Consider the following 27292-nt stretch of genomic DNA (forward strand, 5'->3'; position numbering starts at 1 on the left):
CAGATACGCAAAGAGCGCCCTCACTAGGCATCATCATGTGTCTTGGTATTTCGTGACTGTACGAGTTGATGCATCAAATTAGTTTCCAAAAGCGGTAGCATACTAATAAACAGATAGCCTAATTGTAAATACTTATGACGTAGCAGCCAGTGTTGACGTACTAATTACTCGTACTCGATAAATACTTCCCACTTTCCACTCGTACTCGTAATTGTTTTTGTAAAGGTCCCCGATGAGGGCGCAACATCGATTCGACTGGCTCGGAGGGACTGGGCTGGGCATGTCTTGAAATGACCGTCAGTAGAAAAGGCTACCTTCTCATCGAAAAAAGCGCACTCCCTAATTGTTGATTTAGTGACATATTATCAGAAAAGTCGTTTCATCCCAAGGCGAAACATTCAGCGCAAAAGTAGTGCGGTTGCAGACTTGGAAACATCAAATTATTGCATTTGGCCTCCAATTAACGCGAAGGCTACTCCCAAATGGTACAGATCAGCAATTGGAAATTAAAGACAGTGGACACTATTGGTAATTGTCAAAGACTAGTCTTCACAGTTGGTGTATCTCAACATATGCATAAAATAACAACCCTGTGAAAATTTGAGCTCAATCGGTCGTCGAAGTTGCGAGTCATTAGTGAAAGAAAAAACACCCTTGTCACACGAAATTGTGTGCTTTCTGATGCTTGATTTCGAGACCTCAAGTTCTAAACTTCAGGTCTCGAAATCAAATTCGATGAAAATTACTTCTTTCTCGAAAACTACGTCACTTCAGAGGGAGCTGTTTCTCACATTGTTTTTTTACAATCAACCTCTTCCCATTACTAGTAATCAAGAAAGGTTTTATGATGATAATTATTTTGAGTAATTACCAATAGTGTCCGCTGGCTTTAAGCAGACGAGATATTATGTCGTGCGCACGAGATAATTATGTCGTGCGCACGACATAATAGGTTGTGCGTACGAGATGTCGTGCGCACGAGATATGTCGTGCGCACGATATAATTTGTTTGTTTTAAATGTCCACTTAGGGGCTCCGTATGGTTTTGACTGGGACATATAAATAAAATTCGGTTTAACAACCGTCAACTCCCCGAGAGAGAAATGTGACGCTTGGCAGCAAGGCAAGCACGTCACGTTCTCACGGACATTTAACCCCTCTTCACGATAACCGGGTATAGGCCTAAACGTAAAGCACAAGGGAAGACTTGTCCTCTCCATGTCTCTCCGATTGAAGTCTGTCCCGCCTTCGCTTCATTTGAATATGAAGGAGATGACACGTCGTATAGTAGATTGCTTCTCTTTTTAACCCCGGATTTCTCATCACACTTCCGTTGTGTTCTCAAATAATGATGCACAAAGAAGGCGAATCATACGGTCAGATGATGCGCAAACATCATCAGGAATTGATTGCTGTAAATTATCACCGTATTGACACACCGTGGTGCGGGGCTGTTCGAGGATAATAGTCCAAGGCAGAAGTAATATGCTACCCGGTATAAAGTCACGGAGAAAGTGGAAATTATAACTTATTTGGTCATGACTTCGTGGATGACATTTACAGCATAAGGAGAACACCGCTCCTGCTATTGACCGGTCTGCTTTCCTCTTCTTCTGACGGCTTTATCCACTCTATTGCTTTATCAGACAGCTATGCTGCAGGAGATAAGACGTTGAGGTTTATTTCTCCTCTACATAAACCGCCCGAAGCGCAGTGGGAGAACGAGCATGTTCACAACTTATCAGATACACTCCAACTTCAGGGTTCGTGACCAACAGTTTAATCGGCGTTTTTTTTTTCATCATGATTTGCGTTGCCCCAATTCTGGAGTTTAACAAGCTTCGAGACAAATCGATTTAACATTTTTCGCTCAAATCTTTCTTAAACGTACATTTTATTACTGTGTTCAAAATTTACTCAGTTTTTCTTGGTTGGTGCTGTCACAGGACCAATGAAGATACGCTGCAAACTTGAGCCCTGGTTAGTGCCAAGCAGTGCATTTGTTTTTCAGCCGACGTGAACGTCTGACAGGAAATGGACATTTAGTTTTTTGTAACGGGCTGTCTTTCTCTTGTGTGGTTGAGTACATTTCCACATGGCGAATGCCTCAGCGAAGCGTTAGCGTTGAAACACGCATTTAATCTTCTCTTACAGTTCATTTGAGAGGTCGCTTCACACTGCAGTTGTCAAAAGGGAAAGCAGATCTTACTAAGGATAAATTCTCCTGGATTATTTCCGACTACCATCAGCTAGAGCCTATACTACCATGAGTACATCTAGCCCGTTCGGCAGGAGGAAGAAAAGTGGGTCACAGACAGAGGTCAAAATAGCTGTTACTGGTGTCAATGGCGTTGGGAAAAGTGGTAAGTACTGCAAGTCAATCCCCACTGAAGTAACCAATGCAATGCGCAGTTCCCCCTGCAGGACCAAGTTTCACAAAGCTGTCAATTCTGCTTAGCAAATTTCTTGGCTAAGCAAGAAATGACCGGGAGTTGCAGCAATGACTACTGTACAGCGTTCTGGCTGGTAACATAATTGTTGCTAAGCAAACGATTTTTTTTGTGCTAAGCAAGTTTTTGTACTTACGGACTTGATGAAATTGGCTCAGGTTTTGCTTGCCGTTGGTGGGCATTTTTGAGCTGATATGCCTACGAGTTATAAAGATACTTAGAATTTTAGTATTTAGAAAGCCAAAACGCCTTTGCGTTTTTTTTCCTTCATTTATAAGCCATGCAAAACTCCTTTGCTATATTATAATTCACGTTTGTCTGACGGTGAAAAAGATGATTTATTTTGTTTTACTTTATTACCTTCATTGCACAAATACATAATAAAATGACATTGATGCAAAAGGGAAACCCTGAACAGGCACACAGGCCCACTAAATGGGGACCCTTGTTTACACATCAACAACCAAAAGACAAGGGACAAAGCACAACTACACGCAAACAACCAAAGAAAACAAAGAAATACTATAAAAAGTAAACAAATCACAAAGAAGATGGAAAAACTACAAATTAAAAATGACAAAAAATTATTGCACAAGCATGATACAAATATACAGGAGGTACTAAATTATGTGGAGCTATGTCACGTAAAAAAAGGGAAAACAAAACTTGGTGCCTTAATAACCGAATTTGTGTACGATCTGCTATAGCCGGCAAACAACAATTGTTGACATAAGAGATGTTAAAATTGCATCGGGGTAAAGAATATTAATATTGGTTTTTACCCATACACCGATGTGTGTTAGCACTGTGTACTCAGTACTTTCCCAAATGTTGACATATTTAAAACCATTGTATGCCAAACCCTCCCTTTAACAGATGCAAAAATGGACCAAACCTTATAAATCAACACACACATGTCATTTATTACGCCCCGTCAAGATTTACATTTTTTTGAGTGGACAGATATCTGATTGACATAAAACAAACCCCGACTTGTTTCACCACAGACAGACGCTCATTTGATATAGGCCTACTACAACACACGGGATAGTTGGTGAAAAGCACCGAGTAAAACAAGTTGACCTTGAGAGATGCTGCTGTTTTGTGAAGCACTTCACAACCAAGTTTCTTTTACACTTATTTCCCTCTGGGTTATTACTCACATAGGCCATGTAGTTGAATAATAATTGCATTATCCTATAATTATATACATTCTTTTCTCTCTCTTGAGCTTGATCATTTTGCCAGGAAGGGACACTTTTATAAGACTGCCAACATTTCTTTCAATTTTGTTTGTTTGTACACCGCCACTGGGCACTATTGGTAACAAACTCAAAATATAAACTTACTTGGTAAACGAGCAATTGAGAGCGGTTGATACACCTCTCATGCCATGCAAGATTGCCAATTGCCATGGCTGTAATTCTGGGATCCTCCGCTTTAAAGGCAGCGGACACTATTGGTAATTACTCAAAATAATTGTTAGTATAACACCTTACTTGGTGACGAGTAATGGGGAGAGGTTGATAGAGTATAAAAAACATTGTGAGAAACGTCTTCCACTGATGAAGTAACGTTGTTTTTGAGAAAGAGGTTATTTCTCACTTAAACAATGCCCGAAGCCCGTTTAGGCACCCTGAAAGCGCAACTTCAATGACCAAAGTCCAAATTTTCACAGGTTTGTTATTTCATGCATAATTATGTTAGGATACACCATGGACCTCCATGGATACACCAAGTGAGAATACTGGTCTTTGACAATTACCAAGGGCCTCATGTTCAACTGCATTCATTTGGTTCTCAGATTGATATCATATGGGCACAGTGGTTAAAGGAGGTCACGATGGGGGTCACATGACTCACGATTGTGTCCCAGGGAGAAACGGGAAAGCTGGCAGCAGGCGACATTTCAGTTGAAGACACAGTACCCCTGTCAAAGTCAACCGCCAATTGCCGAATGACAACTCAATGGTTATGAGTCCTACATCGTCCTCATGGGGAATATAATACAGTACGGGAAAGAAAAGATCGTCTATAAAAAGGAAAATTGGATTTCTGAGTGCGGAACAGAAGCCCGCATTGTGCGAAATGCTAATGTCACTATTCGACGTTTTTGTGTCCTTCGCGAATGACTGCAATTTGCATATTTATTTCCCCTCGTTACTTAGCTGTGACGGCAGCTGAGTGTCAGTCATAAACGTAAAGGAATTTTGCTGTGTTAAAATAAGAGTGTTATTTTTTTTAAGGAACGTAATGAATTTGACATTTTTTGTCTCATGTAGCTGAAAACATTGTTTAAGAGTGTTTTTAAAATAACAAATTCACGGGAATTGTTTTCATATTTTCAGAAATTTAGTTTCGAAATCAGGAAAATTAATTGGCAGTTTCGAAACTCTCGCAAACTGTAGGCCTATAATCAACGGAAAATATTCCAACCAAAGTTGGGCAACACCGGCCGGCGTGTCATCAGGAATGCAACCGTGCGAAGCGATCTCCGGAGCAGGAACGCGGGTACAGGTCCCTAGGGCGGTGTTAAGGAGAGGTTACGTCCGGTATACTCCGGTATCTCAGATTGCGGTCCGGTCACTATCGTAGTCCGGAGGATTATCAATTTATCATATCTTACATTCGTGCCACAACTGGACAGCTCGAGTCAAAAGCATACAGAGTATTGATAACAATGTGTGCCAATTTCAAGTGATTTCAAATCTAGATGCATTACTTAATAATAATAACAAACAGCACTTACCAAGTGCCTTATGAATCACTTAAAAATTAAAAAATCACAACAATCAAAACAAAAGCTAAAGCTTGAACAAATTAAAATGTAGGGCCACAAATTACTATATGTTATAAAATATACTACAGAAAAAACATAACCCAGAATCACTTATAAAGATATAGAGTCTTATAGAGATAGGGTTTTGTTTTTGTTATCAATAAAGATACAACAAATTTACTAGGAAAGTTTCAGATGAATACATTGTCTATACACTGTAAAAAAAAATATCCGTAAAATTTACGGCACTTTACATGACAGTAGGGTGCCCGGTAAAGTGCCGTTAATTTCATGGTGGAAGTTTGTTAAATTGTGCCTTGAAGGGGTAGTTTACAAAAACTTCCACCGTGAAACTTGCGGCACTTTATCTGGCACCCTAACTGCCAGGTAAAGCACCGTAAATTTTACGGATTATTTTTTATTTTTTAAATTTTTTACAGTGTAGCCTACTTGTTGAGAAACCAAGAACAGCAACAAAGTGTCAACGTGAACTGGTCAAGAAAATATATATATACAAATAAAATGAAAAACAATAATAACTTAATTGTTGCGGAGCAAACCAATTATACAGAAAGGCTTGTTTTGAAATGCCAAAAACAAATACAAAACGAAAGAAGATACAACCAAAACCAAACCAAAACCAAACCAAACCAGAAAGTAACAATTATTTAACTCAAGGAGGAGAACGTTGGACGAAAAAAAGGAAGAAGATTTAATATTTCTACTGAATTCTAATCAACGAGAGCACTTCAGTTAAACTATTTCGCAGGATGATTTGGTAGACCATTAGGTCTATTAATGCTTTCGGTGAAAATAAAAACTAGACTTTTTTTAGGATCATTACCTTTAAAGGCAGTGGACACTATTGGTAATTACTCAAAATAATTATCATCACAAAACCTTTCTTTATTACCAGTAATGGGGAGAGGTTTATATAGTATAAAACATTGTGAGAAACAGCTCCCTCTCAAGTGACGTAGTTTTCGAGAAAGAAGTAATTTTCCACGAATTTGATTTCGAGACCTCAAGTTTAGAATTTGAGGTCTCGAAATCAAGCATCAGAAAGCACACAACTTCGTGTGACAAGGTTTTTTTTTTTTCATTAATATCTCGCAACTTCTACCGATTGAGCTCAAATTTTCACAGGTTTGTTATTTTATGCATAAGTTGAGATACACCAAGTGAGAAGACTAGTCTTTGACAATTACCAATAGTGTCCACTGTCTTTAACTGTGACAGGTGCTCGTTGTCACTCAAACAACACTCTTGTTTTATTTTGAACACATTGAGTGTTTTTCCTACGGCGATGACTATCATTCAAAAAAGGTGGCTTCACCAGAAATGTAATCCCGATAGGCGACCTGGATCTGTGGGAAAGCACAGACATTATTAAATTGTACTAAACAAAATGATTCTTCGTCACCTGTGAAACTAAAATAACAATTTATGTGTTGTCTGAGGTTGTGTGAAACAAAAACATTTCTCGGATCGTTTGTTTTGTTTTAAAGACACTGGACACTTTTGGTAAGTGTCAAAGACCAGTCTTCACACTTGGTGTATCTCAACATGCATAAATAACAAACCTATGAAAATTTGAGCTCAATTGGTTGTCGAAGTTGCGAGATAACTATATAATGAAAGAAAAACACCCTTGTCACACGAAGTCGGCTTTCAGATGCTTGATTTCGAGATCTCCAAATCTAATTCTAAGGTCTCGAAATCAAGTTCGTGGAAAATAACTTCTTTCTCAAAAGCTATGTTACTTCAGATGGAGCCGTTTCTCAAAACTATGGCACTTCAGAGGGAGCTATTTCTCACAATGTTTTATACCACCAACCTCTCCCCATTACTTGTCACCAAGAAAGGTTTATGCTAATAAATATTTTGAGTATAATTACCAATAGTGTCCACTGCCTTTAAGATTAATCTCAGGACTTAGGACGAGTCCCAACCCTGCACAGTAGCATGCAGACCTTAAGACTAATCCTAAGTTAGGACGAGTTACTCGTCCTAACTTGAGATAGGATTAACCCTAGCGTTTCGTGAAATCGGCTGCAGTCTGTTTTTCAGTTCATACATCCTCGATTTCCATTGACCGGTTACATTTGGTGGGCGATGAAAAAAACATGTGGATAAGATATATGGCGGCTAAACGGTATAAAGACTTGTCTCTCAGAAGTGTTCCCTAGTGATTTAGAAGGGCGGATATCCTACACACATTCTTCATCGGTCATACAATGACATGAGCTATCTTCAAGTGGAGACAGTGTTTGACAACTTTTCCACAATAATACTGTAAAGGCTATTTCAAAGAATATTTTATAACTGACTAGTAAAAACGGAAGTCTCCCTTTATAAAATGGTATAAAATACCTACTCACTGTGAATGAAGATGTTTGTAAAATATTTTAAGTAAATGAGTGTAAAATAAGTGTCAGATTCATTAATTCTTCAAATTTATGAGGGGAAAAAAGTGAAATCACAGAGCGATATTTTCAGAAGAGTCGCATAAATCTGTTGTACCTGCTGTTTAATCAATGTTCGTCTCTCGTTGAGACGAAAATTATTTTCGTGAAATTGTTTCACCCATTTCTCAAAAACTACAGCATCTCAGCAGGTAATATTTAAGGGAAGCTTTCTACCATCATTATCTTTTAAAGACACGGGACACTATTGGTACTTGTCAAAGACCAGTCTTCTCACTTGGTGTAAACAATGTGAAAATTTGAGCTCAATTGGTCGTCGAAGTTGCGAGAGAATAATGGAAGAAAAAACGCCCTTGGGTGGATTTCACAAGTAGTTATAGGAGTAGTCTTATCTCGAGTTGGGACCGGTTACCCGTCCTAACTTAGGACTATCCATGCAATTTGTTTATCTCCTAGGACTAGTCCTAAGTTAGGACTAGTCCTAACTCTTTGTGAAATCGACCCCAGGTTGCACAAGTTGTGTGCTTTATAAGATGCTTGATTTCGAGACCTCAAACGCTAATTCTGAGGCCTCGAGCTAAAGATCAAATATTTTAGTCTTGAAAACTACTTCAGATGGAGCTGTTGCTCACAATGTTTTATACTATCAACAGCTATCAGTTACTCATTACCAAGTAAAGAACTATTTTGAGTAATTACCAATAGTGTCCAGTGCCTTCAACCATGTAAGTTTAACGTAAATCTTTGGACGTTTGTGTTTTGCACAAACTCTTTAACCAATCTGATCGGGAATTAAATGGGGGAAGAGGAAGCCAGACGTGGTAATTTAATTGCTATAATGGTTGGAACGTTGTGATCATCCGGTAGGTCTATAGCTCACCCAGACCTCGTCAACTATCTGTCGGCATGACTATCAAAAGATAGATACCACGTCACAAGATAATAACGTAATACAAACAACATGCTATCGGTGTGAAACACGGAAAATGATGCACAATTGAAATAACAAATGTATAGATGTTAGAAAGTTCACTACACTGCAATGGGCAGGAGAGTTGTCTTCATCACATTCAAGACGGGAGGGAGAACTGAAAACAGATTCAGACCAAACTCACACTAGAACATGAAAGTTCATGTAATATCGAAGGCGCAGCACAACAGGAGGCCGAATATAACAAAATGATAAAACATGTTTAGCACCCAACCGCTTCCTTTTAGAGGCCGCCTCCTTATTTCTTCCTTTTTCCCCCAACGAAATTAAAGGCAGTGGACACTATTGGTAATTACTCAAAATAATTATTAGCATAAAACCTCACTTGGAAACGAGTATGGGGAAAGGTTGATAGTATACAAAACTGTGAGAAACGGCTCCCTCTGAAGTAACGTAGTTCATAATCGCTGGATTTTTAATGCTGAAAAGCAAGGCTTGTACACGTGCATGTCTACAGAAAACAGCTTCCATTTGTTTTCATTCACAATTTCACATGCAGATTAACACGAACAAAATATTTTATTCTCAGTCACCAAAATACGTCACTTTATTCCATGGCCCTACCTGACATTTGCATTATTGACATTGATTCGAATTAAACAGTAATACTATATACGCGGAATTTTTCGATCAGTGAAATAAATTTGTCCGTCGAAATATAAGAGATCATATTTTATAGGCAATCTTCCATTCGCAGCATGTGCACTAAATATTTCCAGTGGGACCGTAAACATTTCATATGGAACTGTCCGCAAAAGACACTCGAGCAATACATCAAATATAGGCATACACTTTTTAAATTTTAAAGGCACTGTGGACGCTATTGGTAATTACTAAAAAAATAATTGTTTGAATAACTTACTTGGTAACAAGCAACGGACAGCTTATGTTAAACATTGTGGGAAATGGTTCCCTCTGAAGTAACGTGGTTTTTGAGAAAGAGTTAACTTCTCACTCAAGTAATAAAAGACTTCAGACCCGAAGCTTTTTTTGGCATCTGAAAGCACACAGATTTGTGTAAAAAAAGGGTGATTTTTCTCTACTTGCAACTGCAACGACCAATTGAGTCAAAATTTTCACAGATTTTTTATTTTATGCATATTTTTGTATGGTATAATCAAGTGGGAATACTGGTCTTTGACAAATTAACAAAGGTATTCGGTGTCGTGCCTTTAAAGAAGCTTGATTGGTTTATTAATTTGGGGTAAAATAATTACATTTTACATAGGCCTAGGCCTGTCTCTCTATATATCAACTCTCATGTCAGAATTGATCCGGTTCCATTAAAGGCGCATTAAACCTTTCTTGGTGACCAGTATGGGGAGAGGTTGATGGTATAAAACATTGTGAGAAACGACTCCCTCTGAAGTGCCATAGTTTTCGAGAAAGAAGTAATTTTCCACGAATTTGATTTCGAGACCTCAAGTTTAAGTCTCGAAATCAACTATCTAAACGCACACAACTTCGTGTGACAAGGGTATTTTTTCTTTCATTATTATCTCGGAACTTCGACGACCGATTGAGCTCAAGTTTTCACAGGTTTGTTATTTAATGCATATGTTGAGATACAACAAGTGAGAAGACTGGTCTTTGACAATTACCAATAGTGTCCACTGCCTTTAAAAACCCGCAACCAGTTTCTGGGTCAGACTGATCCATAATGGATCTGTCACCCGGATCCGTGTCAAATCTGACCCAGTATAGTGCAAAGAGTGAACACATTCTACGAGACAAAGACAGAAAAACATTTAAATTGTTCAAAAAAACAAACAAATACAGCTTTAAGTTTGTTTCTTCTTTTTCTTAATTTAAAATGGCCACCGAAGGGATGAAATAGTCAGACCTCTTTTTGGTATATAAAGAAATTCAACATAACAAAGGTTTCCTTCTGGTAAAAATAAGGAGTACGTCTTACGAAGTGCTGGATAGATTATTAGGAAGGAATAATGTTCTGAAAGTCAATAACCTTTTTACTCATGGAACACGTAAACAGAGCCAATACACATCGCGTCAGCAGAACTTTCAGTTTTAATGTTGTTTGTTTTAAATAGATGTCTTCGACGACAAAATGCAATTGCGGAAGTACATTTCCCCCGTCGTGTATAAATAAAGACAATAAAAAGACGTTGGAGTGACAGTTTGATGAGCCCAGAGGCAAATAACAATCCCCTGCTGGCTTAGATATAACACCCTCCAATGAGCAGGGTGTTGTGCTATATTAATTAAAACAGGACACAAGGCGTCAGAAATTTAATCAAGTCTGCCCGGCCACTGAACTTTTCCCGCCCTTCAGTTTAACTATAGAGAAATAGCAACGTGGCTCTTTCTTCTCTATGGTTCAACTCTACATTCGTGGTTCGGGTTTAATGGCCTTGTACATTTTTTATATACAAAATATTGAACCGAGTTGGTTAAATTTTGGATGATACTGGAAGTTAGGGGCGGTGAGTCATTGGAATTTGAAACTTATTACAATTTCCGGAAATAATTGTCGTAGCATAACATGTTTACGATGTTTTTTATTGGGTTTTCTTTTAAACACAATTTGATGACCGCACATGCTGACGTATTTTAATATTTCCCCCGTGTTAACCTCACCATTACGAGATGGACTAGCCCAACAACAGAGGGGGTGTCAACAAATGATAAGGGGTCAGTAATTAGGTGAAAATGGGGCAAGAGTCCGCAGGACAAAACTCTTCCAGATATTATTGTCAATGGTAGATGATTCCAATCATATAACTTAAAGGAAGTGGACACTATTGGTAATTACTCAAAATAATTATCAGCATAAAACCTTACTTGGTAACAAGTAATGGGGAGCTGTTGATGGTATAACAAATTGTGAGAAATGGCTCCCTCTGAAGTTATGTATTTTTCGAGAAAGAAGTAATTTTCAACGAATTTTATTTTAAGACCTCGGAATTAGATTTTGATGTCTCGAAATCAAGCATCTGAAAGCACACGACTTCGTGTGACAAGTGTGTTCTTTCTATCATTATTATCTCGCAACTTTGACGACCAATTGAGTTCAAATTTGTACAGGTCTGTTGTTTTATGCATATGTTGAGATACACCAAGTGAAAAGACGAGCAAAATAAAAATATGTTCAATTAATACCCAATTAACACTTGAACACATGTTAACAACACACCTAAATAAAGATAAAACAAATCGTTGACCAAAAACAAGTGAAACAAACCCTCTTAAATTATGGTCAAAGCTTGCCAGCAATATCTTGTGATAATTAACACCATATCGGTGTTGCCACATTAGATATGCCGGAAAGAGTAACACAACAGTTGTTGCAGTTATGGCAAAACTCATACGTGATAGACCATGTCACATTAGTTTTATGACATTGTACGTCTCAGTGCATTTCATGGTTGGCGGGATACTGCACTGGTCGTCGGGGTAATTTACATGTTGTATTATTTTAACATCACATCATAAAATCATGACATTTCGCATCGTGCCGTCTGTTGTCGCATTATTGGCTATGAACTCTTGTGCGATGATGTGACAACAATTATGGCGACACGATGTGGCAATGCAACAGCACCAACCGCCAACCGACGGCATCGCCCGTCACATACGCAGCAATGCGACGGCCCTAATCCAAAAGTACAAAACGATGCGACAGTGACAATCTAACGGCACCACGCGACAATCCAATGGCACCACGCGACAATACCAAGGCACAACGCGACAATCCAACGGCACCACGCGACAATCCAACGGCACCACGCGACAATCCAACGGCACCTCGCGACAATCCAACGGCACCACGCGACAATCCAACGGCACCACACGACAATCAGAAGGTACCTTGTGAAAATGCAAGTCACAATGCGACAGTACAATGGCCTCACGCGACAATCCGACGGTACCACGCGACTTCGGCGCCGTTGACGGCGTATACACAAATGGCCACTCAATTATTCATGCAACACATACGACGTTCAAACGTAAGTTCCATAATTGTGCGGGGCGTTGAATTACTCCTCTCGGCTAATTCTCACAATCAACAAGTGATATTAAACTAAACATTGACTTATGTTTGAAATAAAATAACATCATCCGGTGTCCGGCTTCAACCTACACAGTGACATTATGCAGGTCAAATTAATGTACCTTTTATCAAAAGGAAGTAATGCAGACGGATTAAAATGCGTGGATGTGTTTCTGTTGCTTTCTTCAGGACAAACAGTTGACAGATTAAAGGAGGTACATTATTCAAAATCGAGAAAATTGAATATGAAGACCCCCCTGCAACAAAATAAAGAAATAAAGAAATAAATAAGCAAGAGAAAGAAAAGAGAAGACTAAGAAGAAGAACATTTACGTTGCTGTTTGAGTGACAGACTGGCCGATATGGTGTGCTTATTCAAGTCACCTCTCTTAAGAACCAATGATGTATTACCTGTGTAGTTCCGGTATCCCTTTGACGTCACAATATTGCCCCATCTTCCGACACAACAAACAACAACTACACATTCAATTTATGACTACCCAGAAAGGATACCCTTCGGGATTACTACGGTTGATACCCAGACTTGAAATCCAATTAAAAAAAGGAAATTACACCCAGTGTTGACAGTTTTTGAATTATTTATGACAAGAGTAGGTGTTGTTTGTAGCGTGGTGGGTACGTTTGACATGTTTTACATCTTGACGAATGACGGCAGTCTCCTTTGATTGGATGGGTTCTAGGGACTCTTGATCTAACGTTAATAGTCCCGTAAAAGGGATGACTGATTGGGAGATCACACGAGATCACGCGATGATGCTGGGTTATACGAGGTTGACGTCCTATTCATAGAATGATGTTGATGCTTGCTATAGACTTCATCTTATCTCATGAATAAGGACGTTATTAAAATGTTAATTACATTTACCACGGTAAAACCTTATTATTTTAATTAAACGGATCTAAGGCTGTCTTACATTGACAGTGTATCAGCGTCTAAAGGTAACGATTAATAACTGACCATGGTAAATAAGACTCAAACCCCCAAACCGGCACCATTTTTGGTCAGAATCAAACAACTTTCGAAAAGTTAACATTTTTTAGACATCGCCGAAAATCCGGAGCGAATAATGTCCACGCAGGCTAGGAGGACGCTTTTCAGATTCGAATTGTTTTGAGGTATTAGAAACTGATATCTTCTTTTATGTTTCTCAAAACGCTTTATCGAAAGAGCGATAACCAAACAAGATGTTAGCATTTGGTTCAACAGGTATTCCAGAGGTTAAACACAGTGGACAGGACACTATTGGTAATTGTCAAAGACTAGCCTTCACAGTTGGTATATCTCAACATAAGCATAAAATAACAACCTGTGAAAATTTGAGCTCAATCGGTCATCGAACTTGCGAGATAATAATGAAAGAAAAAAACCACCCTTGTCACACAAAGTTGTGTGCGCTTAGATGGTTGATTTCGAGACCGCAAGTTCTAAATCTGAGGTCTCTAAATCAAATTCGTGGAAAATTACTTTATTCTCGAAAACTACGTCACTTCAGCGGGAGCCGTTTCTCACATAGACTTGTGGACAAGTCGTTAAATCGGCCCCACGCGCTGAGATAGTGCTCTCGCGAGATCACTGCTCTCGCGCGAACTGTCGGGTGGCTACCCGATTTCGACTCTGAGGAGTCGAAATCAGGGAGCCATCAGTTCGTGCGAGAGCAGTGATCTCGCGAGAGCACTATCTCAGCGCGTGGGGCCGATTTAACGACTTGTCCACAAGTCTATTTCTCACAATGTTTTATACCATCAACCTCTCCCCATTACTCGTCATCAAGAAAGGTTTTATGCTAATAATTATTTTGAGTAATTACCAATAGTGTCCACTGCCTTTAACATTGGTTTGTTTTGCCCTTCTTTCCCAATAATTTAGTTTTATCCCAGTGTGTTATTGACATGCCTCGATTGCCCTGTAACTCTTCACTAATAATCCATTGGACGAAAAAGGGTCATAATATTATTATTGAGACAAATTTACACTGATATTGGTTTACTGTTATGCGCCCTCGAACAGGCTGGTCTTGGAGAGAGCGCATTTTAAATTAAATAAATTATCATTACTGTTTTAAAGTAGGTCAAATCTCACAAAATGTATTAACAAATTGACAAGAGACAAGCCACTATTTAATTTGTAGCTCAATAGTCATCTAAGTGAAAAAGTATCCTCCGGAATGTAGAAGTACGTTTGCTTTGTTAAGGTGCCCTTGATACTCCAATGTCTAATGAAGAAAAATTACAGCACAAAACGGTTTTGATATCCAACGATGTATGTCGGCCTTCGAGGCAAATTAAAGAAAAATGCCCGAACCATGCTGGTATGTCGCTCTGAACAACAGTGAGAACTATTAAAAGAAGTTCATCCATCAACATATTGTTTTCTCATTGACTCAACCATAGAGTACACTAACCATGACTTGTCTGTGGCCTTCTCATGTCAACCAGTATAAATAGCCACATTAGTAAGGAGGCACCAGTCTATTTTTGGGATTTGTGGTAGACGGTATAACGTATTTAAAACAAATAATGTGGTTGCAAGTTTGATGCTTAAAGGTACATGACACATTTGGTAATTTTTTAAGACCAGTATTAAACTCTTGTAGTATCCCAACTGTGAAAGTTTTGACTCAATTAGTCATCGAAGTTCCAAGAGAATAATGAAAGAAAAACAGTAATTGCTACACAAATGTGTGTGCTTTCAGAAGCCTAAAAATACATTAAAAGACTTCAGGCCTAAAGTCTTTTAATATTTGAGTAAGAATTTACCTCTAATCTTTCTTAAAAACTACCCTATAACTTCAGAGGGAGCCGTTTCTGTTTTATACTATCATCATCTCTCCGTTGCTCGTTACAAAGTAAGTTTCTATATGCTAACAATTATTTTGAGTACAATTACCATTAGTGTCCAGTGACTTTAATTATGTTACACAAGGTAATTATGGGGCTGAAAGAAGGCGGGTGTTCATGCAGAGTAATATTCTACATGCAATACCCACGCTTGACCAATATCAGACCAATATTAAAGATTCTCTTACTACATAATGATTTGTGCCTGTAAAAAACATTATCTCCAATGCGCACATCGAATGTCCATGTTTACACAAGTCTATAAAAAGACACCCAAAAATAACACTCGCCGAATGAGCTTTAGTATTTTCATAATATTAACTCCCGCCAACCATTTTGGGGAGCGAGTTAAAGGCACTGGCCACTATTGGTAATTACTCAAAACAATTGATAGCATAAAAACTAACTTTGTAACAAGCAATGGAGAGCTGTTGATATACAAAACATTGTGAGAAACAGCTCCCTCTGAAGTGACTTAGGTTTTGAGAAAGTGGTAATTTCTCACTCGAATATACTAAATTACTTCAGGCCTGAAGCCTTTCCACATAGGCATCTGGAAGCACACCAATTTGTGCAACAAGGGTGTTTTCTTTCATTATTCTCTTGCAACTTAGATGACAAGTTATAAATCCAAGTTTTGCACAGATTTGTGATGCATGTTGGGATACACCAAGTGAGAATAATTATCTTTGACAATTATTAACAAATATGTCTTTTATAGTGCCTTTAAACACATCAATCATTAGTTATGTTAAAAATCACTCAATTGGTACGCACGCGGGCATTTTAATGTTCGCCAAAGTCTCGAGCATGTTGGTCATATCTCATCATCTAAAGAGTGACCTGACAACCCCAAGACAGCTGGGAAAGTGCAGTTCGTTATCTGCCTCCTTGAGGATACCCAAATAAAGATGTTTGATGTAATGATAATGTAACCATCTCGCGAACCACTTCAAAGTGACACGAACTACATACGTGATAATATTTTCACAGCTTGTGCTGTTATAATTGAATGTTCTGTTGGAGTGATGGAACAACATTCCATGAAGTTTTAAAATTTTAAAAAAACATAGTGGGGACAACTTTTTGGATGTTGCTAATACATACATCATACATACAACTAAATATTTATAAAGCGTCTTTACATCAAGATCAAAACGCTGAAAAGAGCAAAACCAATGAAACTATAAATACAACAAACTACATCTTGTATAAGTGAGTTTTGAGAGATTTTTTGAACAATGTCAAAGAGTTACAATTTCTGATGCGTTCTGGGAGGTTGTTCCATATTCGCGGAGCAACAAAGGAGAAAGTTCGGTTGTGAGAAGATGAGAGTGTTCCGATGGTTGAGTGATCGGTTAGACTTGTGTTGTCAGAAGCTGATCGCAAGCTGACAAACCTATAATTCACTCTTGATCCAGCTTTATTTTGCATAATAATGAAGTTTAGACCTAATATTTAAGATTTGACACAGACCATATATATTGTGTATGGAACTAAACTTTGGCATGTAAACACAGCGAATTCTTAAAGGCAGTGGACACTATTGGTAATTACTCGAAATAATTATTACCATAAAACCTTTCTTGGTGACGAGTAATGGGGAGAGGTTGATAGTATAAAACATTGTGAGAAACGGCTCCCTCTGAAGTGCCATAGTTTTCGAGAAAGAAGTAATTTTCCATGAATTTGATTTCGAGACCTCAGATTTAGAACTTGAGGTCTCGATATCAACCATCTAAACGCACACAACTTCGTGTAACAAGAGTGTTTTTTTCTTGCATTATTATCTCGCAAGTTCGATGACCGATTGAGCTCAAATTTTCACAGGTTTGTTGTTTTATGCATATGTTGAGATACACCAACTGTAAAGGCTAGTCTTTGACAATTACCAATAGTGTCCACTGCCTTTAAGTTCGCATGGAACGCAAAACTTTTGTTGTACCTACTGTTACTTTGTCACATTGACTCCTTTGGCATTTTTCAAACCTCTGATTTGTTATGTGGTTCTAGCCTCTTACTTGGGCTCCGTTTATCAATTTTTGAGCAGTGTACATTTTGTTTGGTGATTCCAACATCAAACGAGAGCTGTTGATAAAAGACATTTTGAGAAACGGATCCCTCTGAAGTAACGTATAGTTTTTAAGAAAGAGGTAATTTCTCACTCAAAAAAGAAAAGACTTTAGGTCTGAAGCCCTTTTAGGCACAAATGTTGTGCAACAAGGCAGTTTTTTCTTTCATTATCCTCTAGCTACTTCGATGACCAATTGAGTCAAAATTCGCACAGGTTTTTTATTTTATGCCTATGTTGGGATGCACCAAGTGGGAATACTGGTCTTTGAGAATTACCAAAGGTGTCCAGTACCTTAGACGGGCAACGCAAGCAATGCGTATCAGTCATGTCTGTGTGACTAATATCGTCAAAGTTCACGGTGAATAAGTTCATGCGGTCATTGCTTGCCCTAGTTTGGACACGCGCTGTTTCCTCAGTGCAATTACTGTCAATCAAAGATTATTAGGTTATTATAAACAGCGTAATATAATACGGATATTATTATAATCCATCATTTCTTAACTATTCTAAATAAATCGACCAAAGTCCCTTGAAGATGATATTGGCGTAGTTATTCCCTTGTAAGTTAAAGGCAGTGGACACTATTGGTAATTACTCAAAATAATGTTAAGCATAAAAACTTACTTTGGTAACAAGCAGTGGGAAGTTGATTGTATAAACCATTAGCAGAAACGGCTCCCGCTGAAGTCACATGGTTTCTGAGATAGAAGTAATTTTTCCACGATTTCGATTTCGATACCTCAAATTTAGAATTTGAGGTCCCGAAATCAAGCATCTGAAAGCACACAACTTCGTGTGACAAAGTTTCCGTTATTATCTCGCAACTTCGACGACCAATTGAGTTCAAATTTTCACAGGTTTGTTATTTTATGCATTACATGTTGAGATACACCAAGTGGGAAGACTGGTCTTTGACAATTACCAATAGTGTCCAATGTCTTTAAATGAAACCAAATTGAATTGATTAATAAAGATAATCAATTGATTTCGTTTCCGTTATTTCCATTTTTGTCCATTTTGTTTTCTACTTTGTTCTCTTCCTGCAGCTGTCACAGTTCGATTCCTGACCAGGAGGTTCATTGGTGAATATGGCCATGAACCAGGTAAGCTACTGAGAACTATATCCCCCACATCTTGCCTTTTGACCACAACAGCCCTTTTCACACGAGAGCAAGTTAACAAGGGTCCCTTGCTAAATTTTAGCTATCATGGATGAGAAATTGTTGCATGGATGCGAAATTTTACAAATGTAAAGAATTTTTCGCGACGCCCATTTTGAACAGTCTATTTTAGGTTGTAAACTTATTTATCTTTTGGCAATGGGATCAAGCTCAACGCATTCTCCCGGGCGTGATTGGAACCGGGGTCCCGGTGGTGGGGAAGATACCACTGTGCAAACCCCTTGAATCGTCCAATTCACGTCTCCAGGGTATTATTGGATCAAGTGTATCACGGATAAACATGAAATGGCAGGTTTAATTTGGTCAACATTGTATTTTGTTTTATCCCCAGAAACCAAGTACCACCACCAGTGTAAGATAGATGGTGACATTGTACTGATGGAAATATTGGATACGGGAAGTGAGGTATCTCTTATTTGGTTTGTCTGTTACTGATCGCCCCAAACACAAATCTCTGCCTGACTATTATCACATTTAAGTTGGTTTAAAGAGGTGCATGGACTTAGTATAGTTTTACATGTACACTTTTGGATTTTAAAAGTCAGACAGTACCAAAAGAAATACTCTTTTTAATCCATGCGGGTGCCGGATCCTTTAAAGACACTGGACACTATTGGTAGTTTCAGATGCTAGATTTCGAGACCTCAAAATCTAATTCTGAGGTCTCGAAATAAAATTCGTGGAAAATTACTTTTTTCTCGAAAGCTATCACTTCAGAAGGAGCCGTTTCCTCACAATGTATTATACTCACAATTACTCGTTACCAAGTAAGTTTTCTGCTAAAAAAAATATTTTGAGCAATTACCGATAGTGACAACTGCCTTTAAACGTCTGTCTTAAGTTTCGTGTAACGGAAAATGCCTCTTAACATTAATGTTACCAACGTGGCAGTAACTGATAAAATCCTGTTTACAGTTTGATGAAATCCAAGTCTATACACGCTGTGAAATGATCATATGCCAAACATTATGTGCGGGAAGTTGTAAAATTTCGAGAGCCATTCAAATAATTTTGCGGATATAATCATTATATTTGAAAAGCACCTCCTCTGGCAAGAATTTGGCTAAACTTTCATGAGGTTGAATTTTTTTTAAGCCACTGGACACCTTTGATAAATTGTCAAAGACCAGTATTTAAACTTGGTGTATCCCAACATAATCTGTAAAAAGGTGGACTAAATCAGCATCAAAGTTACACGAAAAAAAAACCAAAAAAAAAACCAAAACACTTTGGTTGTTGCACATTTTGTGTGCTTTCAAATGCCAGTGAAATTGCTTCAAGCCTGAAATATTTTAATATTATTTGTGTGAGAAATTGCCTCTTTTTAAAAACTACGTCTTAGGGCCAACTTTACCTCAGAGGGAGCAGTTTTATTCTATCAACAGCTCTCCATTGCTCGTTACCAAGTAAGTTTGTATGGTAACAGATGAGTCATTATAATAGTGTGCCGTGCCTTATACCACCAATATGTGTGTATTTTTATTATCTAGGTAAAGTTTGTGTATTTTTTTAATTAATCAAACAGGGTGTATTAACAGATGACATCATCCAGTGGGCAGATGGTCTCTTACTCGTCTATTCAATAACTGACATGGGCAGCGTTGAAGCAATACGACAGGCACGACTCGTCATAGAAGAGAGTCGGAACACCAAGTCGGTACCCGTAGCATTCACAGTAGTAGCCAATAAGGCCGACTTACTACATCTACGGAAAGTGGATACAATGGAAGGTAAAATTAATGCTCTAAGTCAAGTCGGTCCCGTACCAACATTGCTCATCAGGGCCCATACTCTTAAAGGCAGTGGACACTATTGGTTATTACTCAAAATGATTATTATCATAAAACCTTACTTGGTAACGAGTAATGGGGAGAGGTTGATGGTATAAAACATTGTGAGAAACGGCTCCCTCTGAAGTGCCATAGTTTTCGAGAAAGAAGTAATTTTCCACGAATTTGATTTCGAGACCTCAAGTTTAGAACTTGAGGTCTCGAAATCAACCATTAAAACGCAGTCACACAACTTCGTCTGACAAGGGTTATTTTTCTGTCATTATTATCTCGCAACTTCGATGACCGATTGAGCTAAAATTTTCACATGTTCGTTATTTTATGCATATGTTGATATACTCCAACTGTGAAGGCTAGTCTTTGACAGTTACCAATAGCGTCCACTGTCTTTAAAGCTGTTAAGCAGAAAATACTGTTTGAAAAATGTATTTGTCTAATGTCTAAGGGGATCAAAGGGGGCCAGACCTAGTTCCAGATGAGGCTGACACAAAAACTAGTTTTTAAAGGGAGATTCTGCGTTAGTTTGACCAATTTCTGTGTCATTTTGACACAGATTTCGGGTCAAGACCTCCGTTTTTGTTTAGCCGCTTATTGCATTATCACACATTATGACGTCAAAGTATTGTCATAAATTATGACGCACGCCGCGAACGGTAGTAGTGTGGCTAGTTTTTTTTTATAAACCTTGATGTTGGAGCTGATCTTTTGATGAATAATAATTACGAAAAAACTTCACAAGTGTGAAAATATCAAAATCACAATTAAATGATAACTTAACTTTGTCAACAAAGTAGTCCCGTTAAAATAAGATTTTTCGCTCAGCTGTGTTGCTGTTTCTCTTAACCGTTGGCGATTGCAGATAGTGGTATTCAAAAATAATAACATTTTAAAAGCAATTCCCCCGTGTGTGGAAGGAAAGGCGTGTGGGTGAGGAGAGAGCATGCAAGACAATAAAACAAATATACATATCACTGAGTGGATCGATTCATCACTTCACTCAGAATTTGTTTTAACCAAGAGATAAATATTGAAGCTGCTTCATGGTAATCAGAATGGATTGGTGTCAAGTTTATAAAATAAAAAGTTAAAATAATATTGCTGCAGGAAAACAAACGTAAGCAGACTGTAGTATCGAGTCTCCGTGACATTTCGGTGCCCTCGACATCTGGACGTTTATTTTTGTCTTTCAATTATCAACTGAATGTCTGCGGATGGGGGGGGGGGGGGGGGGGACGGGGATCTGCGCTCACAAATTTACATGTACATATAACCCTAACACATATCAACTCTAGTTGATAAACATAGAATATCAAAATATGACACAGATAATGTCTCCATATTAAAAAAAATACAGAACAAATAAATAGATACTTATTAAATGTATTTTCTAAGAAACACAGCCAAATACAGCCTTGATGTTAATTTACCAGCCTGATGAACTTCTTTCATGAAATAAAAAGATGTTGATAAAAAAAGAGGTTAAACAAATTCTCGGTGTATTCCTGAAGGGGATGAGAGATTTACCACAATAGCCACTTCGTGCGAAACTGAAATAAAAACTGACGGGGAGAATCAAAAATAGCCCTTCTTTCATTCACAGCCCAGGAAACTATATTTAGCCCGCTATTCGTCGAAGTGGCTTTTTATGTATACGAACATTATTGTATCGTTGTGAAGACGCCGGATAGGGTGAACAAAGGTGGCATTTTACAAACGGCTGTTTCGTGTAGGATTTCACACCATAATGCGTCCCTTTTTAAAGACTAGTTTAATTTGCTAATTATTGTTTATGGTTTTTCTCACACAAACAAAATCAAAATCACGCAAAATACAACCTCGTTCCCAGGGGTGATCGATCTCACCGCGCCATTTTTCCCCAGCATGCCTTGCTCGATCATCGAGAGGTATCGATACGGCGCGCTGCCCATGGTAGCGAGGCTGTGCAAAATCTTGACCAGAACGAGCACATCCAAATAGAATGATCGGTAATGCATTCACTTTGAACCTCAATGGGCAGCGCCCCAACAAGTTTAAAACACCTCCTCACTTCAGTTTCTCCCTGAAGACGAACAGAGACTGTACTGTTCGAAACGTCTTTTCAGGGCCAACACTGCCACAACAGTAGCCTTGCTCAAGGCAGTCGAATTATTCACTCCGAAAAAAGACTGCCGCTGTATAAAAACCCACCCGTATTCACTGTGCGTAAAACCCACCCATATTCACTGTGCGTAACATCACACGACACGATGCCCCCGTACACTATCCGCATCCCATGCGGAGGCCGTCAGGCCGACAGCCTTGTAGGATCTGTGTTGAAGCCACTGACCTCATTACTATAATAAGCGAGGAGTTCCCACGGTCAGCTCATTACCATAATGCCCGCGAAAGACGAGACATATTTACCTCACACACCACCACCACGGACGCATGATAGGGTCCAAAGGTCGTGATAAGGGAAGTGCGTGATTGGACGTCAAAATGAATAATTCATTTGCCTCACATCCTGTGTTGTCTGATAGGTCTGACGAACGATATACATATTCATGAGCTGCATACTAGCATATCCTAGAGCCCCCCCAATTTCGTCCACTATTGGAATTTTTTCAATACAACACATTAAAACGGGAAGATACAGACCCGACAAGGCTGTCGGCCTGACGGCCTCCGCATGCGGTTAGTGGTGTACGAGTGCGATGACTTGTGTGAACAGTATTCGTGCGATGTGACAGTGTGTATACGGGTGGGTCATTCGGTGTGATCGCACACACCATGCACAGGGTATACGGCGGGTGGGTTTACAGCTGCGTCTTTTCGGAGCGAATAATGCGACTGCCTTGAGCAAGGCTACCACAACAGAGATTTACACATGATTGTGGTCATGGTTTACAATACATGTTTAGTTTCTTCCTACATCTTCTCACATTCAAGGCAATAAATCCTCAACCATAAAACAGCAGTCGGATGCCATCAATTCATTTATAATTTTCTGGATTACGGGAAACTGTGCCAGAAGCGGGTTCCCCAACAGTCAGAATTCATAAAGTCTTCCGGTCCAAGCATCTTTGTGTGTAACCCTAGATTAAAGGTAAACAAAGCTACTCAAAACCCACAGAGCTCACCATTATCTAAAATTATCTCCCTCCAGGCGGCTAAGTCGACAATGGGGCTTCCCACTGCACAATCGGAATACACTTCTTGACTCGTCTGTATTAGGAAATGTGACCGGCTCCACAAATACATCCAAACTGACAAACATTTTGATGCAAGACAAATACCGCTAGCATTCATTAGTGTCTTCGGTAATAAATAATATTACCGATGAATAAATACAATAATAGAGTAAAAAATAAGACAGAAAATATTACTGCAAAAATAGCACCTGTCATCACATTTTGATGGGTCTTAACTGGGAACTTAGGAGGGCGCCGCCAACGGCGGGGAAAAACACTCCTTCAAAAATCGAAAGGTGCGGGGGGGGGGTGTTTACGCCTAGTTTTTTCCGGGTCAAATTTCAAAAAATAAGACAGAAAACATTACTGCTAAAGTAGCACCTGTCATCACATTTTGATGGGTCTTAACTGGGAACTTAGATTTGGCGCCGCAAACGGCGGGGAAAAACACTACTTCAAAAACACTACTGCTAAAATAGCACCTGTCATCACATTTTGATGGGTCTTAACTGGGAACTTAGGAGGGCGCCGCCAACGGCGGGGAAAAACACTACTTCAAAAATCGAAAGGTGCGGGGGTGTTCACGCCTAGTTTTTTTTTCGGGTCAAATTTCAACAACACACTCATTGAGGAAACTTCGCACTTATGACCAACTAATTACTGAACACAAACAAAACAAGGATAATAGTCAAATTAGTTTGCGTGATTTTGTTCTTTTAGGGGATCCTTCAAAATACGGCTGGTCTTACGGCATTGTTCGCCCATCTTTGTTTGTCCATTTAAAATCAGAAGCGAGGCTGGAAGCTAACATATCAGGAACATGTGACGGTCTATAACAGTCTTGTTTCCAAGAAATTTGCATACCCAGTCTCGCTTCCATGGGCTGTGTAATAATTATAACCTATACAAGTCTATTATTGGTAATCGACAGTTGTGTACAGATTAATGTATTCAAGAAGAAAAGCGCGGGCTATCCCTTTAATTTAGTGACGTATTGGACCAAGGGGTCGGTCTACATGTACACATGTATATTGCTTCTAATGTGTGTTTACTATAGATCAAAGATGGTGATTGCTATGTTCTACTTTGAGTATTTTACAGAATTATTCAGTCACAATAATATTGTCTCATTTTCTATCCCGCTTACAGGTGAACGATTATCAAAGGAAATTGGGTGCTCTTTTGCCGAGCTATCAGCCTCGGAGAGCTACGATAAGATTGCCGACGTCTTCCACGAACTTTACCGAGAGATCCGAATGTATAAGTTCGGCTCCCGATCGACTCTCTTCGGCAGGATGTTCGGTCACACTCGGGACAAAAAGACTATGACGTTATAAGGAAGTAAGATGGTGTTTGAGAATTGTGAAGGACAATGGTCAAGGAGCTCTTTGCACAAAACAAAAAAATGAGGAGTGAAAATCCACAGAAACTGTGCATGTCGAACCGCGAAGGGAACAATTTGTACAATGTACAGATAGATATATTATATTATGGACTTGCCAACTTAGCATTATGGTTTAGCGTGAACTCTCCTAGCACTATAATTTGTTAGCAAAACTCCACGATTGACAGGATATGTATTTCCTTCAGAATTCATTTATCAGGCTGATGAACAGATTTGTTCTTCACATTTTGTGAAAGTTTTGGAGAAGAACCGTGGACAGCGTATAATGACCATAGTGCCAAATACGTCCGAATGCGCCATGCGGTGCGTATATGGAGCTCCATGGTATGTGTCGGTATAAAGCGGTTATACATACACTTTTTATTTATTTATGGCAAAACAGTCATTTGCTGCATGGCCCAATGGGTGTGGCCCGGGTGCTTTATGAAAGATAAAGGCCGGAACAATGAAAATTGCAGGTGGTATTGCGCCAACAGCATAACTGTTTACAAATATTTAAAAAGTCCATTAAAGTGACTAGACACCTGTGGTAATATTATCAAAGACCAATATTCTAAATTGGTGTAATCCAACATAATTATATGCATAAAATAACAAATCTGGGAAAATTTGGGTTGGTGATCGAAGTTGCAAGAGAATATAATGGAAGAAAAAAACCTTGTTGACATTGTGTTGTGCTTTCACATGCCTAAAAGGCTTCAAGCCTGAAGTCTTTTAATATTTGAGTGAGAAATATCCCCTTTCTTTAAGAAAACTAGATTACTTCAGAGAGGGAGCCGTTTCTCAACTTATATTGTTTTATGCTATCAAAAGCTCTCCATTGCTCGGTACAAAGCAAGTTTTTATGCTAACGATAATTTTGAGTAATTGCAAACAGTGTTACTGCAGATGTTTTGCTTTTGAAGATATTTTTTAAATAAAAAATTATTTGATTGACAATCATAAGACCCATTCTACTTGAGCGCCCCACCCCCATTATTGCATAACAGCTGCAAGTGGGTTGGTTGACTGACAGTCGCCTGTTTTCAAATGGCACGTCATAAGTTAGTTCTCAATTGTATGAAATAAATATTTATCTCTCATTATTTGAATCATGCTCATTGTAATGTTTTCTACATATTATTTTGGAAAGTCTCCGTGTTCTGGAACCACCTTTTGATTCGTTTTGAAATAGTTGTTAGTAGGCCATTATGTTGATATGTTTAGTTTACTCAAAATGAGATATTCCTTTTTTGTTTTTGTAAAAAATAAGTGAAAAGGTGGTGGCAGGATGCGGAAAGTTTCCATATTTTGATGTGCTTATCTTATGAAAATATACTGAACTCACCAAACAAAATCAGCTTCGGTTGGGACTCCTTCGTCAAGTATTGAAGATCAACGTTGAGGACACTGTTTAGAATTTGTTGATGGGGCCCTTGGACTCCGTTGGTACTGACGTCCTGCACCACCAGTTCCAAATTACCAGGAGCGGCCAATAATTCCAAGACAACTGGAGCTCAAAATAGCATTCCTTATAGCACTGGACAAAAACTAACAACTCACAGTCGTATACTTAATGATTTGCATCCCCAGAAACACAAAAACAGACTCCGTTGTGTCACTTCAATACGAAATTGGATCACACCATGAAGAGTAGGGACACACACATGTGTCACAGCAGCCATTTTGAAAAGTGATCAAAACATTGGATATGGCGCCACCTTGTGTTCTTGTATCGCTCAGGCAGGTTTTGTTTGTCTATGGGTGCGTTCGTTTAGCTTCCCTGGGTCGACCCCGGTGTGTGGCGTTTTCTTTTTCCAGGACGAACGTGTTCAGATAATAACCCACGTTCGTCCTAAAAAAGAAAACCGCCACACGCCGGGGTCGACCCAGGGAAGCTAAACGAATGCACCCAATGTGGACTCTATGATTATTTCAATTTCAAGGGTGCCGTTCCCCTTTCCCGGTCCAGTGACGGCACCTGATGCACCATCCCGGTTTATTTTCCACCGAGAACTGTTACAGGGATTTACCCATGCGTTACTCAAGACGCAAGACTTTCCCTCGCCCCGATAAAATATTATTTGCAACTTGCAAGATCGGGCCCGATCAGTATAATACTTAACGCCAGTAACCAGTAAAGATTCATGATTATCTTAGTATGTTATCCAGTGGC

At 38.9% G+C, this 27292-nt stretch overlaps 1 protein-coding gene across 2 annotated transcripts; it reads left to right on the forward strand.

The window, feature by feature from the left end:
• Positions 1-1212: 1212 nt before the first annotated feature.
• Positions 1213-26228, forward strand: LOC139939711 (ras-related and estrogen-regulated growth inhibitor-like). 2 transcript variants are annotated; one of them, XM_071935798.1, is made up of 6 exons: positions 1213-1763; positions 2155-2363; positions 18638-18694; positions 19104-19177; positions 20298-20502; positions 24882-26228. In XM_071935798.1, exons 2-6 carry the CDS (start codon positions 2267-2269, stop codon positions 25067-25069), a joined length of 621 nt encoding a protein of 206 aa, XP_071791899.1. In that variant the 5' UTR covers positions 1213-1763; positions 2155-2266; the 3' UTR covers positions 25070-26228. The 2 variants fall into 2 exon arrangements, with proteins under 2 accessions (XP_071791899.1, XP_071791898.1); XM_071935797.1 differs by having other exon boundaries at positions 1213-2363.
• The last annotated feature ends 1064 nt before the right edge of the window (positions 26229-27292 follow it).

Source organism: Asterias amurensis, chromosome 7, assembly GCF_032118995.1.
Source record: "Asterias amurensis chromosome 7, ASM3211899v1".
NCBI lineage: Eukaryota > Metazoa > Echinodermata > Asteroidea > Forcipulatida > Asteriidae > Asterias > Asterias amurensis.